The sequence below is a fragment of the Leucopleurus acutus genome, assembly GCF_964270905.1.
Source record: "Leucopleurus acutus genome assembly, chromosome: 4".
In the NCBI taxonomy this organism is placed as follows: domain Eukaryota; kingdom Metazoa; phylum Chordata; class Mammalia; order Artiodactyla; family Delphinidae; genus Leucopleurus; species Leucopleurus acutus.
The window spans coordinates 112658461-112674889 of NC_139146.1; the positions used below are offsets into that span (position 1 = coordinate 112658461).

Genomic DNA, 16429 nt, shown 5'->3' on the forward strand with positions numbered 1-16429 from the left:
AAATTCCTCGAGACTTTCCTTGTGGCCCATAGTATAAGATTAATATTCTTTTTCCAAGTATCACATGGACACTTGAGAATAACATGTGCTCTGAGGCTTCCAGGTAAAGATGGATTGAATGCATACCACAGTAGTAACTGATTAGAAAATGTCAAATCTTAAGTCAGGAATGGAGAAAGCCAAAATATTAATATAATTTAAATTTCAGGATCTTTAAAAAGGCTAGGATCTGGCTCTAGATATCTCTGGAACTGAGTGTTAATGGTATGTGTGGGGATGGGGCAAGAACCTTCTGAAATAGGATTAGTTGAAAACCCTTGAAGAGTTTTACATATTTCATGACCCTGGGTAACTGCCCTTTCCCATGCTAGCAGATGGTGGGAAAGATTAAAACAAAGGTCTCTTACTGGGGGAGATCAGGAGTTGAGAAAATTGAAAGCAGGGAGATTAAGTGAATATATGTATATGGAATGTTGAGAAATCCTTCCCTCCTCCCCACCCAGTCCTCTTCCCTTACCTTGCTCTCAGAATTCTGGCCACCAATCTAGGCAGGAGATTAGATGAGGATTAATTCAAGAATAATTATAATAGGCTTTTGAGCAGCTTTGTGATATTTTCCTTCCCATTTGAACATTCATGGTGGTTTTACTTTTTCAGTCTCTGGATGAAGAAGTAGTTCATTTCTGGTACTTTGATGAAACTTGACATGATTTAAAAATAATTGTTATTATTTGTAGGGTTTTTTTTTAATGTAGTTTTTTTTTTTTTCCCGGTACGCGGGCCTCTCACTGTTGTGGCCTCTTCCGTTGCGGAGCACAGGCTCCGGACGCGCAGGCTCAGCGGCCATGGCTCACGGGCCCAGCCGCTCCACAGCATGTGGGATCTTCCCGGACCGGAGCACAAACCCGTGTCCCCTGCATCGGCAGGTGGACTCTCAACCACTGCGCCACCAGGGAAGCCCTATTTTTTTCCTTCTTTTAATAGCTCTCTGAAGTTTTTCTTTTCTATTTTCTTTTTCCATATCTCTTTTTTTTTTCTCTTCTCTACTCTTCCCTACCTCCTTGTTCATCCACCTACATGTTGGAAAGACATGAAAAATAGAATTAAATTTATGGGAAAATTAATGTGAATTAGTTGAAAGTGAATACCACAGACTAGTTTTTCAATGAAATACAACTAACTTTGATAACATAGAGTATCTAATCCAAAAATGTTGCTTGATAGATGCTGCCTCAAGCATATATATGCTATATAATTAACAAATCAGTGGTTTATATTAAACAGTGTTTTTAATGTAAATGTTCTCTAAAGATGTTTAAATATTTTCCCGTAATCTCAATTCACATTCATTATATCACATTCATTACATCATATTCATTACATTCACATTCATTACATCATAAAACTTTTAAAACATATTTGACAGTCTTTGAATTATTACTAATTCCAAATTAGTGGCGTCAGTAAGTTTATTTGGAAACATTGATTCCTCCTGTGAGTGGAGTCCTACTTTTCCTATTTATTTTCTTATGTCACAAGACAGATTCCTACTAGTATCCTGTGAAATCAACTTAAGTAAATAAAAGAGTAAAGTATTCTAAAGAAACTATACTTTCAAAGTATGTATGCCACTTGTTCTGTTTTAATTTAGAAACTATTGCTATTTCTTTTAATTTATTAATATTGAATTAGAACATAAATTCTTAAATAATTTGGATTGAGGAAGACTTCTAAAAACTTCATTAAATATAATTGAAATTTTGAAGAACATCTTTTAAATGTAATATAATATCCTAGCTTTGACATGAATGGTTATCATAGCATTAAAGGAAAAACAGCTGGAACCCTTTTACAATCATGTAAATATCCAGATTTTGAAGACTTGTAAATAATAATGCTATTGGCAAATCAAACCATTTTCTTAAAAGAAAAAAAAAAACAGGATAGGACATCTCAGATTTCTGTTTATAATAAATCATGCCAAGACCTGATTTAATTAGTGTTTCTTGTCTGGGTTTCAAATATACTTGGATCTTTGACATACTTAATATAAAGGCAGTGTCTTTGATGTGCTTTTCCCCCCTCTTTTTAAAGTTGTAGACATGGTCCATTCATAGGTGTGTATCACTATGTTTTGCTTGTGTAATAGTGAATTGTTTTGTGGCAAGAATATTGTCAACTTGCCAGCTGATAAAAGATGATGTATATGGTAACAAAAATAAACAAGTTCAGGGCAAGGGAATATAAACATAGTAAAATCTTTTGTTGAAATCAGAGCCTTCAGTTTTAGCGAACATGTTAGAACAGGAAAAGTGAACGTGTCGGAGTTCAGTTAAACAAGATGTGAGTAGTGTAGAGCGTGGAAAATGAAGCCTTATTTTGAAGCATCTAGATCCACAAGCTGAGAAAGTGGCAAGCAAGGAGTATTGCTTAAATCAATTAGATACAAACAATAGTTGGATACAAGGAGGCAGCTCATTGGTTCATGGCTCATTGCCACTTCCCCTCCTTTTTCCTCCATTTCTTCCAGTTGATGATTAACTTTTCTTTCGTTGCATTATTTTTGGTATATTGCAGTGTACTGTGTCATAGCTAAGGAGATTTAAAGGTGGAAAATAAACTGTAGAATATAAAAGTCAAATTCTGTACTTTTTAGTTCTCAATAAAAATAAAGGAGGTAGACTGGCAGTAGATCTTAGATTTCTAAAAGTATGGGGCTAAGAAAGAGGAGAAAATAATGTTTATCCTGGACCCAGTATGTGCCAGCATTTTGCTTGATGCTTTATTGTGAGAGATGTATATTTATTTAACTGGGATGAATAGTCTTTGTAGTATTTTAGGGTATATCCATTGTATGGATTTTTATCAGTGTTCTTACCAGTAGTCATATTAGAATTAAAAATAGTTTATTATCATTTTTAGTTTGCTTATCTATACTGTCATGAAATCAGATGATAATTTCCCAGAACTTTTGGGATGGGAAGTGTGACTCTCCCCTTCAATCAGATATAAATAATAGCGTAAGAAAAACCATACCATTTGAGAGAAACAGCTAACTTTGCTTTTTAATTCATTGCAGTAACTCAACAATGTAGTGATCATTGATCAATAGAATAACACATGATGAAAAATATGTGACATAACATGCAGTAGGGAAGTAAACTGACTTGCTTTCCTTTGTTTGCCAACCCATTTGTTAATAAGTAATTGTCAGTACACTGCACACACAGCTTTCTTTTGTTAGCTTTATTTCAAAAAGCAGTGAAAAGTATGATAGCTTTTACTGAATTCTGTCTTTATCCAAATCCTTGTAGAAGAAATTGAATGGATCTGAAAGATAATTCCCTGCGATTTTCATTAGTGTTACTTCTAAACAAATAATAGCATTTAGTAATATAGTATTTACAGTAAACAATAAAACATCTATAAGGTCCTATTATGAATTATTAAATATATTAAATGTAACACAAAATTACGGATTTTTCAGACAACTTTATCATGAGCAATGATGAAGGCTGCTTTTGCCTTACAGCACCCATAGATTTTGGTAAAGATATTGATTTGTTAAAGTGATGTAAAGCATTAATCATACTACAACTTGTCTTTGCATGAATTTTTGTATACTTGGGGATAAATAATGTATTCTAATACAGGAGTTGGAAAACAGTGGCTCTGTGGTCTGTTTTTGTACCACCTGTGAGCTTAGAATGGTCTTTTAAGAGGTTGTATAAAAAAAGAATATGCAGCAGAAATCATATGTGACCCTCCAAGCCTAAAATATTTACTCTTTGGTCCTTTACAGAAAAAGTTTGCCAACCCTAAAATATAAACATATAAAACATAAGCCTGGGAAGTTCTGGTTCCAAGTGAGATGGTGTAATAATCACATGACACCCTATCTCTCTCAGTGAGTGCACCTATTATAAAACCTGGACAGAATGCATGGAGCAGCTATTTGAAGACTCTGAAAAGTCAATAGTAGCAGGTGAATTAGGGAAGACCAGAATTTGAAGTACCACCAAACTGGCGGTGAGTTTGCCATTTTTCCTTTTGTGTTGTCACATGGCCTGGTCTCAACATAGCCTGAAACCGGGAAGCAGACATCAATGCAGGCAGAGAGCCCCAGGAGAGCTCTAGGAAAAGCCCTCTACCTCAGGCTTGGGAAATAGAGATCATGGCTCCTAACAGTGACAGTGGGTGCAGAGGAAGACACAGGTATCTAAAATTGAGAAATGGGGTTGCCTCACTTTCTGATTGGAGGATCTATGGTCTCAAGAGGTAGGGGCATGCACCCTTTTCTTATCTTCTCTGTCTTCCTGCCAGTTGGACCCCACTGCCAAAACAGTTGGAGGAAGTAAGAGGCAAAATGTAAATAAAACCTCAGCTTTCTGGGCAGAGTGCTGAAAAGGAGAGCCTCAGGGAACCAGAAAGTACTGGGGATATCAAGGGGCGGGGTACTTAGGAAAGGGATCTCATAAAAATTATGTGTTAACTTCTGGAGCTGAAATTAATGGAGGTGACAGAGGAAAGAGTCAAAGAACTTGAAGGTAGATCATAAAAATTATTCAATCTAAAAAACAGAGATGAAAGATAGGAAAAAAAAAAAAGACCATCAAGGCCCTATGGGACGATAACAAAGATCTAACTTTCATATCGGTGTCTCAAAAGGAAAGGAGGAAATATTGTGCAGAAAATTACTTTTTTAAAAAATGGCAAGATTATGGAGAAACTCTCATACATTGATGGTTGGAATACAAAATAATACAGCCACTCTAGAAAACAGTTTGATAGTGTCTTGTAAAGCTAAATATACGTTTACTGTAAGGTCCACCGGTTCCATTCCCATAGAGTTGAAACATTTGTGGTGAAATCAAAACTTAACGTTCACACAAGTATCTGAACACAAATATTTATAGGAACTGTAGTGATAATCATCAAAAGATGGAAAAATCTCAGTTATCCTTCTATGTGTGAATGGATTAAAAAAAAAACATGTGGTACATCTGTATAATGGAGTATGACTCAGTGATAAAAAAAGGTATGAACTATTGATAGACACAACAATTTAGGTCAGTCCCAAAAGGTTACATACTGTAACCTGAGTGAAAGTAGTCTCAAAAGGTTACATACTGACACCAAAAGCACAGGTAACAAAAGAGATAAATTGTATTTTATCAAAACAAGACTTTTGTGCGTCAGAGGACTCTATCAACAGAATGATATGGCAAGCCACTGAATGGCAGAAAATATCTGCAAACTATATATATACCTGATAAGAGACTTGTATCTAAAATATATAAAGTACTCTTATAACTCAATAATAAAAAGATAAAGTGAGCAAAGTATCTGAACACACATTTCTCCAAATAAGATATACAAATAGCCAGTAAACACATGAAAAGATGCTCAGCATCATTAGCCATCAAGAAAACGCAAATTAAAACCAAATGAGATACTGCACTACACCTACTGAAATGGCTGTTACCAAAAGAACACAAATTAGTGTTGGCGAGAATGGGGAGCATTGCTGGTGGGGATGTGAAGTGGTGCAGCTGCTGTGGAAGATGGTGTGGCGGTTCCTCAAAAAGTTAAACAGAATTACCATAAGATCCATCAATTCCACTTATAGATATATACCCCAAAGAATTGAAAGCAGGGACTCAGAGCGGTGTATGTATACCCATGTTCATAGCAGCATTGTTCACAATAGCCAAAAGGTGGAAGCAACCCAAGTGTCCATCTAAGGCTGGACGGATAAACAAAATGCATATGTACACACAGTAGAATATTATTCAGCCTTAAAAAGGCAGGAAGTTCTGACACTTGCTACAACATGAATGAGACTTAGAGACATCATGCTAAATGAAATAAGCCAGTTACAAAAGGACAAATATATGATTCCACCAAATATTTGTCCCAAAGGACAAATATTATATGATTCCAAATGTGATATGAGGTACCTAGAGCAGTTAAATTCATAGAAACAGAAAGTAGAATGGTAGTTGTCAGGGGCTGGGGGTTGAAGGGAATGAGGAGTTAGTGTTTAATGGGTACAGACTTTTAGATGCAGGAGATAGGGTTCTAGAGATAGATGGTGGTCAGAGTTGTACAACAATGTGAATTATGGAGGAAAGAAAATGAAGGTTACATGTAATTATTCCATCTGTATGACTTTTTTTTTTTTTTTTTTTACGGTACGCGGGCGTCTCACTGTTGTGGCCTCTCCCGTTGCGGAGCACAGGCTCCACACGCGCAGGCTCAGCGGCCATGGCTCACGGGCCCAGCCGCTCTGTGGCATGTGGGATCTTCCCGGACCGGGGCACGAGCCTGCGTCCCCTGCATCGGCAGGCGGACTCTCAACCACTGCGCCACCAGGGAAGCCCCATTTATAGCATCTTAAAGGACTGGTTTTATAGTTTAAAATGCTAAACTAAAACTAGTTTTTTTTTTTTTAATCAACAGGTGATAACATGCACATAATAATAATATTTGAAAAATACTGAATAGCATAAATAAGAATATAAACGTTATTTTTAAATTGCAATTGGTAACATTTTAGTGCTTTTCACTACTGCTCTTTCTCTATGCATGCATTTGTGTGTGTGTGTAGCAGAGCAGAAACCTTATTCAGAAACCTTGATGAAGGAATGGAAAAGGGAAGCCTCGAGCCCTAAAAACACCTTCTCCTTGAGGGGAGGGGAGTAAATGAATTTTAAGGGGTAGGAGGCAGGCATATCATCAGGGCTCTAGGAAAGGGGAGGAGATTTCCAAGGCACTATGCATTTATTTTTTATGTAATTGCTGTCATACTATATATTGAGTTTTCTATTTTCTTTTCCTTAAATACTCTATCTTGAATATTCTCCAAAATCATTAAAATTCTTACAGAGTATTAGTTTCATAGCTGTATTGTGGATATATCTTAATTTATTCAATTTTACTCCTTTTCTTGGGCATTTAGGTTGTTTCCAGTATCACTCATTATTATAACCATGATTCCTTTGAACATAAATTCACATAAATTCTCATGTGCACAGAATGCAGTCTATGTGTAAATGTACAGCTCTATTGAAAAGTCTGAATTTAATGGAGTACAAACATGAAATAGTCTTCTCCACCCCCCGATTCCAAGTGTGCCATGTACAATTTTTCTTCTCTGTTATGCACAGGCATGTTAGGTGACAGGCATAATTCTAGTGGCTCTCAGTAATTAAAAGTGCAGTGAGATTCAGTTCAAAAATGTGATCTGCTATCCAGAGATTTTCCTTGTTCAATTTGGAACCAGGCTTTTATAGCTCGTGATCTGAAGCAGGGAGGGCTTAGTAAAATTTCACTCACACCTTCTCCCACTCTAGACTGTAGAGTGCTGCAGTGACTTGGTTCAGTTCTAAATACCTCACCCTACTCCCTGTTCCAGGCCTAACTCTTCTGTGGTAGAGGCTTAACAAAGGGAATAAAGGAGAAGTGGCAACTTCCCCGTCTTATCTGCCTGTATTTGTGGTCCCTACTTTGGTTGTTGCCACTTCTCTGGCCAGTGACCAGCTCTTACTTATTTGATGTCCTTCAAGCATATGTTCAGCAAACTAGTATATTCTTCTGGCAGTGCCCCCAGTCTCTACACAAGAGCCTCTTGGAGCCTTGCCTCTTGGCCTGCTTCTCCTTAGCGTGGTTGTTGATTGTGGTGAGAACTTTTCAGCCTTAATTGTTGGTATCTTTCTTTAAAATATAGGGCATGCACTACATGCCTTTTTTGCTTTCAGATTTAGGCCCTGGTCATCAGTCCTGAAGAAACTTCCAGAAAGGCCCTATGCAACGTCTTGTTTCAAGTGCATATATAGAATTACGGCAGTTGTTGAAACAGTTGCTAAGCATTTTTCCTACTTTTATTTTAAATGGCAATGCAATTCTTAGCTTGACAAAACATTTTTTTGCCTCGTCTGCATAATAGATGCATTGTACGATACCAAAAGTCTATCAGCACCCAACAAAGCTTTCTGTTAAACACAACAAAACAAAAATCTTTTCTGCTTTAGCAAAAAGTAATGGTTTCTTTTGCCCATTCATTTTCTCAGACATCCTTTGGTCTATCTTCCACACCAGAGGTCTGCAAACTGTGGCCTGTGGGCCACTTCCAGCTCTCCAGCTGTTTTTGTAAGTAAAGTTTTCTTGAAGCACAGCTGTGGTCATTTGTTTATGTATTGTCTGTGATGACTTTTGCACCACAACAGCAGAACTGAGTATTTGCGACAGAAACCGTTAGGCCTGCAAAGCCCAAAATATTTACTGTCTGACCATTTACAGAGAAAGTTTGCCAACTCCTGTTTTACACCCTTCCTCTAAAATTCTTTCCAAAACATAAACCAGAAGTACCATTTGTCTGCTTAAAAACATTAAGTAGCTTCTCACTGTTGACAGAATATATTCTAAAATCTTTAGCTTTACATTCAAATCTTTTTATAATTTAGTGTCAAATCACTATGTCAAGTTCAAATTCAGGATTTCCTGTTATTTTCAGTGATGCAGCTTGAAGTCTAGAGTTACAAATTGGCAGCTTACAGGCTGAGTTTGGCCCCCAGACTTGTTTTGTTTTATTGATTCAGCATTTAAAAACTAGATAATGTCACATAGAAATCCAGATTTCTAGTTGTTCTTCACCAGTCAAGGGTTCTGATAAACCGGCCTCAGAGCCCTCAGTGTAACATTCTGTTAGCACTCAGTGGCTGCTGCCTCTTCCCTATGGAGCAGTGCTCTCCACCTATGCACAGCCTGTGCCCCGTGGGTCCTGTATGCATATGCACTCAAACCCAGTCCTCTTCAATCATGCATGTTACCTGCTGTGGCCACTGTAGCCATTTGAGTTTGCAACCCTGGGCCTAGATATAGTGAGCTGCCTTCTGGTCACCTGATCCACCTGTTCTCACATTACCTCTTGCTGCTCCATCTGCCTAGAAGATCCTCTTTGTCCTTCAGAATTCTTCATCCTTTAATACTCAATTTAAATATAACCTTTGTGAAGCCTTCTCTGCCAAAGGCAGTCACTTCTTCCTCTCTACCCTTGTGGCACTTTGTTCATTTGATTAGAGTAGCACCTGTCATGTTGTATTTTAGTGACCAGATGGTGAGCTCCTTGACGTTAAGGTTTGTATCTTACTCATCTTTCTGTTCCTAGTCCCCAGCATGTTGCCCAACAAAGAGTGAAGGCCAAGTAAATGTTGCTGAATTGTATGCCGTTAACATCTAAAAACTGGGAAGGTAGGAAAGGATTCATTAGGTGCAAAGAAAAATTCATATTTTTCCCACTTAAATGTATATTCTTTCCCTTTCAGTATTTCACTTAGTTTCCTCTTTTTCTCCCCTTAGTTTATAACCAACTCATTTCTGTTTCCCAGACAACTGACACTTTAATTTTCATTAAGGATTACCAACACTTACTAGCTGTGTCCAGGGTTACAAGCTAATAAATGGTGGAAATGGGGTTCAAAGTCACATTTCTCTGCCTTTAGAGCTCATGCACATAGCTGCTGAGCCACTCCTTATCATGTGCGTGCTTTTGAATAAGTTACAAAGTTTTCTAAGTCTCAGTTTCTAATTGTAAAAGAGGAATGATAGGGCTTCCCTGGTTGCGCAGTGGTTGTGAGTCCGCCTGCCGATGCAGGGGACACGGGTTCATTCCCTGGTCTGGGAAGATCCCGCATGCTGTGGAGCAGTTAGGCCCGTGAGCCATGGCCGCTGAGCCTGCGCGTCTGGAGCCTGTGCTCCGCAACGGGAGAGGCCACAACAGTGAGAGGCCCGCGTGCCGCAAAAAAAAAAAAAGAGGAATGATAATGGTTCCCATCTTTTAGGATACGTGGGAGAAATGAATGAAAATATCTATGTAATGCTTAGAACAGAGTTTGTCTTAGAGTAAGCACCCAATAAATAGAGCTGCTCTAGTATTATTATTACTATTATTATTACTGCTGCCACTGCTGCTGCTACTACTTCTACTACTACTGTTACTTAATGTTGTATAGGAGATACACAGACTGTCTTGTCTTCCTTTTCTTGGTTTAGACTTTCAGGAGTCAAGGGAATTGAGTATTGGCCCACCTGCAGAAACCATTGCCAGGCTACCCTATTTGTAACCCTAGAACATTGCACTTGGAAGGTTTTGGAGGTCAGGTGTTCTAACAAGTGCTTATCCAAAGCAGCAGTCCTCTCTGCAGTTCCCAGCTAGAGATGATCAGTCATCTAGAGGCTGTTACAACATTTACAGTGACAGAAGCTGGCCACTTTAGGTGGAAAATATGATTGTTTAAAAACTGTGCACACACACTTTGCTTTTTCTTTTTCTTTTTGTCCTCTGTAAAATGTAGAAAATTAAGTTGAATCCTTTTTCCATACTGTTGTCCTTAGTCCTTCAAAGTATTTGAGCCAAATTAAACAGTGACACTGGTGGTTCTCAGAGTGTAGCCCTTTTAACTTGAGCCCCTTTGCTCAGGAGCCTTTCTTCTCTCTTCCCCTTTCTTTTATTCAAAGAATCCTCGAAGACCCTAAATGCATAGGCTAAAATTTTTGTGTGCCTGTGCGCATTTTTCTGGTGCAAGTTTTGATAACCCGAAAAAAGTTTAAAAATCACTGTCTTAGACACTCTCATGACTATAGTTTATCCTGCATATGTCTGCATCTCAAAGGGACAAACAATGGTTAAGGACCACAGTTTTTTAGTTTTCTCATAATGGTAGAGAGTGATTGAAAACAAAGGTTAGGAATTGCATAGAAAGAGGAAAATCTGAGAGTTAAAGCAAAGAGGTATAGTTCAGCTGTATCGATTGAGCCACCTCCCTGACATCTTTGGGCAGTCTTCCGTCTAGTCTGCTTAGGGAATTATTTCTGATATAATAAGGATGTTAAGCAGAAGGTAGGATTCAGTAAATCAGTCTTTTCTTAAAAACATTTATGCTACAGAACAAGGAATAACTATTTTCCCTGTAGTGGACAATCACTTTAGCTAAACATAGGTACTGTTGTGACTATTATATATTCAAATACACACATATGTACACACACAAATACAGTGCTTAACATAGTTCAATATCGCCTTCAAGGTCAACCCCTTCCACTCCCCCAGCCCCCACTTTTTTCCTGCTTTGCCAAGTCTAATGCTCTGCTATTGAGAATCTAACAGATAATATATCCTCAAAATGGTCCTCCTTACCTTTGTCAGGCCACAGAATGTTACGGTGTGGAAAAGCACTACTGGAAGAACAGAGCAACTGAGATATAGATGGAGAAGCTTGTAAATGTTGCTTTCCTGAGTTATCTCTAGATCATTGTCGGCCCAAATAAATTTCCTATGCAAGTTTTGATAAAATGCATGCATGCATACATTTTTTTTACATAGCTCTTTGTCATCAGTAGTCAATTGTGTAATCCAAGTTATGCCCATAAAATATATCTTTTTCATAATTTTACAAAATATCTAAAAGAAAAAGTAAAGTGAGGTATTATGGCTAAAAATATATTTTAAGATTCAGTAGAGGACATAGTACTGATAATTAGAGGTGCTAAAATTTGGACAAAAGTGTAAACTATATTTTTGGGTTTTTTTGTTTTTGTTTTTGTTTTTTGCGGTACGCGGGCCTCTCACTGTTGTGGCCTCTCCCACTGCGGAGCACAGGCTCCGGACGCGCAGGCTCAGCGGCCATGGCTCACGGGCCCAGCCGCTCTGCAGCATGTGGGATCTTCCCGGACCGGGGCACGAACCCGTGTCCCCTGAAACGACAGGCGGACTCTCAACCACTGCGCCACCTGGGAAGCCCTAAACTATATTTTAAAACAATTTGTATATTTTAAAAGTTAATGAAACCGTTGAAGTCATCTGTTTTGCATTTCCTTTTTGTTCTTGTTGTTGTTTGGGTTTTTTTGTTTTGCATTTCTAAAGCCTATGTTATTAGGTTATTGTAAGAATGGCAATATAAGTCTGCAGACAGTATAGTTACAAAAATCTGAGAAGTTTAGTATATACAGTCCAACAGTATAGCTTGTAACTATCAAGGAAGATATACTGGAACTCTTGCTTTTTCTTGTATCTATTGCTTTCCCAAATCTAAGGTAGGTATAGGTCTTTACAAAGGGTAAAGGAACTCCTTAGAGCTGTGTTGGTTACTTAAGTTGATAATAGAAAGGAGGACATTTTGAGGGAAAGTGGAGAATTAAGAGAGGAATGAAAGGACACATGTTGATACTCTTGGTGTTTTGTTTTGTTTTCTTTTTTTTTACCATAGCAAATGTAAAGTGCCCTGTCTGTCAGTGAACTACGTACTTCAATACAACTTAAAGTCTATAAGTTCTATGGATTTAATAAGGAGAACTAAGCATTGCTTGATTTTTTTCCCTCTCCAAACTCCCACTTGTGGATTGGCATAAAGTGAAAATTCCTCCAGTAATGCCCAAGCCTTCTCATTTAGTGTTTGGCATCATGCCTAAGTGAATGTCGAATAAATGTTGTCTGATGATGATGAGAATAATTTGTTTCAGGAGGAATTCTCTTTATGCTTATGTACTACATTTCTTACAATGGTCTCAAGAGTCATTGGAAAATAGAATTCTTGTTTGAACTCTTACTGTCTAATTTTTGCCAATTACACTATTATAAGTTTTATATGAATTTTAAAAACTGGATTCATTTGGCAAAGTGCAAAATCCTCTAAACATAGGAATGCAATAGAACTGATTTTAACTGGTATATTTAAGAAGAATAACATGCACTGAATTTGAATGGTAAACTCAAGGACTTTCCAAAGATGTGTGCTGGGTTTAATGAATAGGGCTCATTCACTATATATTTACTTACTGTAGCTTTTACTAAGTAGCAGGATAATTGTTATTACAGAGTTAGAGTGTTAGCATAGCATCTTGAAAATGTCTCTGTGTGGGATATGTTATGTGAATGTGCGTTGTCAAGTAGTTTCATTTTGGACTTTTGAAAGCATTAACTTCTAAATATTTTCTTAGTTTATTTTAAAAAATAAACAACTTGAAAAAAAAATATCACTAATTCCTTGGTGGTAGGGAAAGGGTGGGGGGAATGGTGTATTCTGCCCCAGGATATGCTTTGGGGAAATTACTTGGAATTCAAGGAATCGCAAGTGGAGCAACTTTAAAACACTTTGCTATAATGTGTTCTAAAAGGTAATTAAGTCTTGACATGTAAAGACATGTTAATGTAGTATTCTGAAAAAAGTTATGGAAGTTTTTTTCTTTCACAGTAGGGTCTCCTAATACATAATTTGCACTAGTTGAATATTTGAAAAAACTGTCTGGAACAACTACTGATACAGTTACCAAAAATTGTATTATCATCTCACTTTCACATCATTAACGTTATATATCCTTTTCTTTCAGCTGGATATGTCAAGTGACCAGATAGCTGCCAATCTGCAAGCAGTTATCAGTGAAGTTTGTAGGCAAAGACCGCTGAATTTGGGTAAGTGGTTCCCTGGGGTAGATTTCCTTGTAGCTCTGTGATACTTTAAAAATGTAAAATATTAAGAAAACAATCCAGTTAATATGCAACTGCAATAGCAATAATATTTCCAGGGATTAAAGAAATACAACTTAATTCTCCAAAGGATTCCTAATGACCTTATTAAGAAGTTGTAGTTGTTTGGAGAGGAGACCTCTTTAACATTAATAAGGAATACATTGTGAAACCTTTATAAATTCCCACATTATTTCTACCATTAAATGTAATAAAGTTTGAAAGAAAACTGTAACGGATTGCCTTAAACTTACAATAGTGTTTAAGCAGAAACTAAAGTCATTTATGAGATAGATGATATTTTGAAGCCAGACCATTCACTTTGTCACTGGTACTAGCAGTTGGCTTTCTTAATCTTATTTATTTTAGAAAAGAAACAAGGTTTTTAATCATGTCACAAGAATCACTATTTATAAATGGGGTGATTCGTGGAGAACAGTGAAACTTGATGTGGAAGCTGTGTCATAGGCTAGGAACACGTGTAGTACCCACTGCATTACCTGCCATTCACAGTCCTTCCTCAGGCAAACGTGTTCTCTTTCCGCTGGTTGAAAGCAAGAGTCTGTAACCCTCATTTGACCATGCACTTACAGGCTTACTATTATAGGATTCTGTCATGTTTCATTTTATAAACCAAGTGTATAATTAAAACACAATCTCACGTTATGTTTAACCTTCTTTGGGAGTTAAACACACTGATGAATAAATACCTCATTTGTTAATTCTATTGTGCTAGATATGACCATAGTACTTAGTGATTGTATGTGTATAGATTCTTCTCTTTCATGGAGAACTTTGTTTTGAGTATAGGAGCCTCTGAACCTATATCAGGAGTAGAATGATGAACAGTAAATCTCTAAAAGCAATGTAGTTATCTTCTCTTTGCCATTTTAACTGAGGGTCCCTTAACATTGTTCTTATGAAACGCTTTTTAATTTTTAAGGAATTTTACTAAATGTTTGGTAACACAGAGTTAGCATCTGTGCTGTTTTAAATAAATATTTAGAATCTTGCCATCAAATGTAAATATCATCACCTGTTCCCTTTACTGTTGACTTTGCAATGAAATAAATTCTAGGTGATCACCTTCTGAAAGAGAGAAATGAATTATTAGTGAATATGTGTAGTTCCATCTGTAAATCTCTAATATACTATGGTACAGCTAGTTTGTCTTCTACTCTAGAAATGAAGCGATCTTCCCTTTGTTATAATTCAAAATAATAGTTCAGTAATATCAGTACTTTTCAAGTGAAAATATAACACGAGTCCTATAAAGTTTCTTGTTGTATGTTTGTATTTGCTCATTAGGTATCTATGGAATAAAATGAAAATTGATTCTTGTTTTTGTTTTCAGGACCCTTTGTGGTACGTGCTTTCCTTCGAAGTTCAACAAGTGAAGGTTTGTTACTAAAGATCGAGTCATTATTGCCTAAAGAAGTAGAACCCGAAGAAAGTGACAAAAAAGCTGCCTAAATGTGTTACATTGAGAAATTATTTTCAGTGGATCAAGAAACAACAGAGAAAATTAAAAACCGTTTAATTTCTAAGTTTGGTGTCTTGTTATTTCTTGATCATCATACTTGAAAGTAAATTTTAACACTGAAAAATCTTATAATACTTTCAAAACTAAGAAAATAAAATTTGCTCTGTGTCTGAACCTAACTTTTAGATCATGTTAAATTTTCTTCCTTAGTATTCAGATTCTACAATCTGATAATTATAGCAGCAATTTCTAGCTTAATAACTTTCCCTTGAGAGTCATACCATCTGAGGGAAAAGTAACATCCTCAGTTCCCATAAGACAGAGAATGGCAGAGTCATGAGCTACATCACAAATATGACTATTTTCTGAAGAAAAAATATGGAAAATCTTCATTCTAATAATTCCTTAATGTCTTTTGTGATAGCATGAATATAGAAAATGATTAAGCCCTTAAAACAAGTGGGTGGAAAACTTTTTTTTCTCTTAGGAATCAATTTATAGTATTTGTATTTTTTTGTAATAAGAATATTGTATATTTTATTTATTTATTTTTTAAAATATATTTTAATGGTGCTTTGTAATATACAAGGCACTGTGTATGGTGTTTTTATATACTTTATTTGATCCTGAATTCCTCTGCTTAATAGCAAGTTGTTAGTGTTTGTTGAATGAATATCCCATGAGGTAGATAAAACAACTTAATTTATGGTTGAAGGATCAGGCTGCCAGTTTGCATACTGGTGTTGGTCCTTAAGTGTTTACTGGTATGTGACAAAACAAAAAAAATAAGGATAATTTTGTCATGCAGTTGCTAACTGTCCTTTCTTGGGAACGATTTCTTTTACTCTGAGACTGTCTTCCACTCTTTTTAGGGGATGTTCAAGGGCTTTTTCTTATATGAAAAAATAGTCCTGATAAATTTGTTGGTGGGTTTTAATAACACTCACTTTGTAAAGAATGTTTTGACGGCTCCATATAGGTCTCCCAATTGTTTTTGAAATTTTAGTGGTCTGACAAGTCCAAAAGACTGTGAACAACCATTGTACTCCACTAAGCCTTTTTTCCCACAGGAAAATTAAAATTTAAGGGCTGTTTACCAAAAGCAACTGTAGCATTAACTACAAAACAGTAACAGCAGTTACCTTTTATTGAGTGCCTACTACTATCTTATGCTTTTTATGCATTCTCTCATTTCATCCTCGCAGGAGTTTAGTAAGAAGGACGGTACTCTCACTTTACAGTTAAGGAAATTGAAACTTGTGTGAGGTCCTCTAAGTGGCAAACTAAGATTCAAACCTACATTTGTCTGATTTTGAAGCCTGTTCTCTTAACCATTAGGCTATTTTACCTCCTTTTTATGTGTTCTAAGATAAATTAAACTATTTAACCAATTTTAAATGTTTAAAATGTTGAATAATTACGCT

At 36.6% G+C, this 16429-nt stretch overlaps 1 protein-coding gene across 4 annotated transcripts in view; it reads left to right on the forward strand.

Moving 5' to 3' along the window:
- MRPL1 (mitochondrial ribosomal protein L1) overlaps positions 1 to 16429 on the forward strand; it is a 69196-nt gene that overhangs the window by 41192 nt on the left and 11575 nt on the right. For 2 of the 4 annotated variants that reach the window (XM_082837800.1, XM_082837799.1), the window contains exons 8-9: positions 13387 to 13468; positions 14877 to 15058. In XM_082837800.1, the coding sequence (XP_082693926.1) occupies positions 13387 to 13468; positions 14877 to 14995 (201 nt within the window). In that variant the 3' untranslated portion in view covers positions 14996 to 15058. Of the gene's footprint in view, positions 1 to 13386; positions 13469 to 14876; positions 15059 to 16429 lie in introns of those variants that run through there. The other 2 variants (XM_082837802.1, XM_082837801.1) reach the window with 1 other exon arrangement.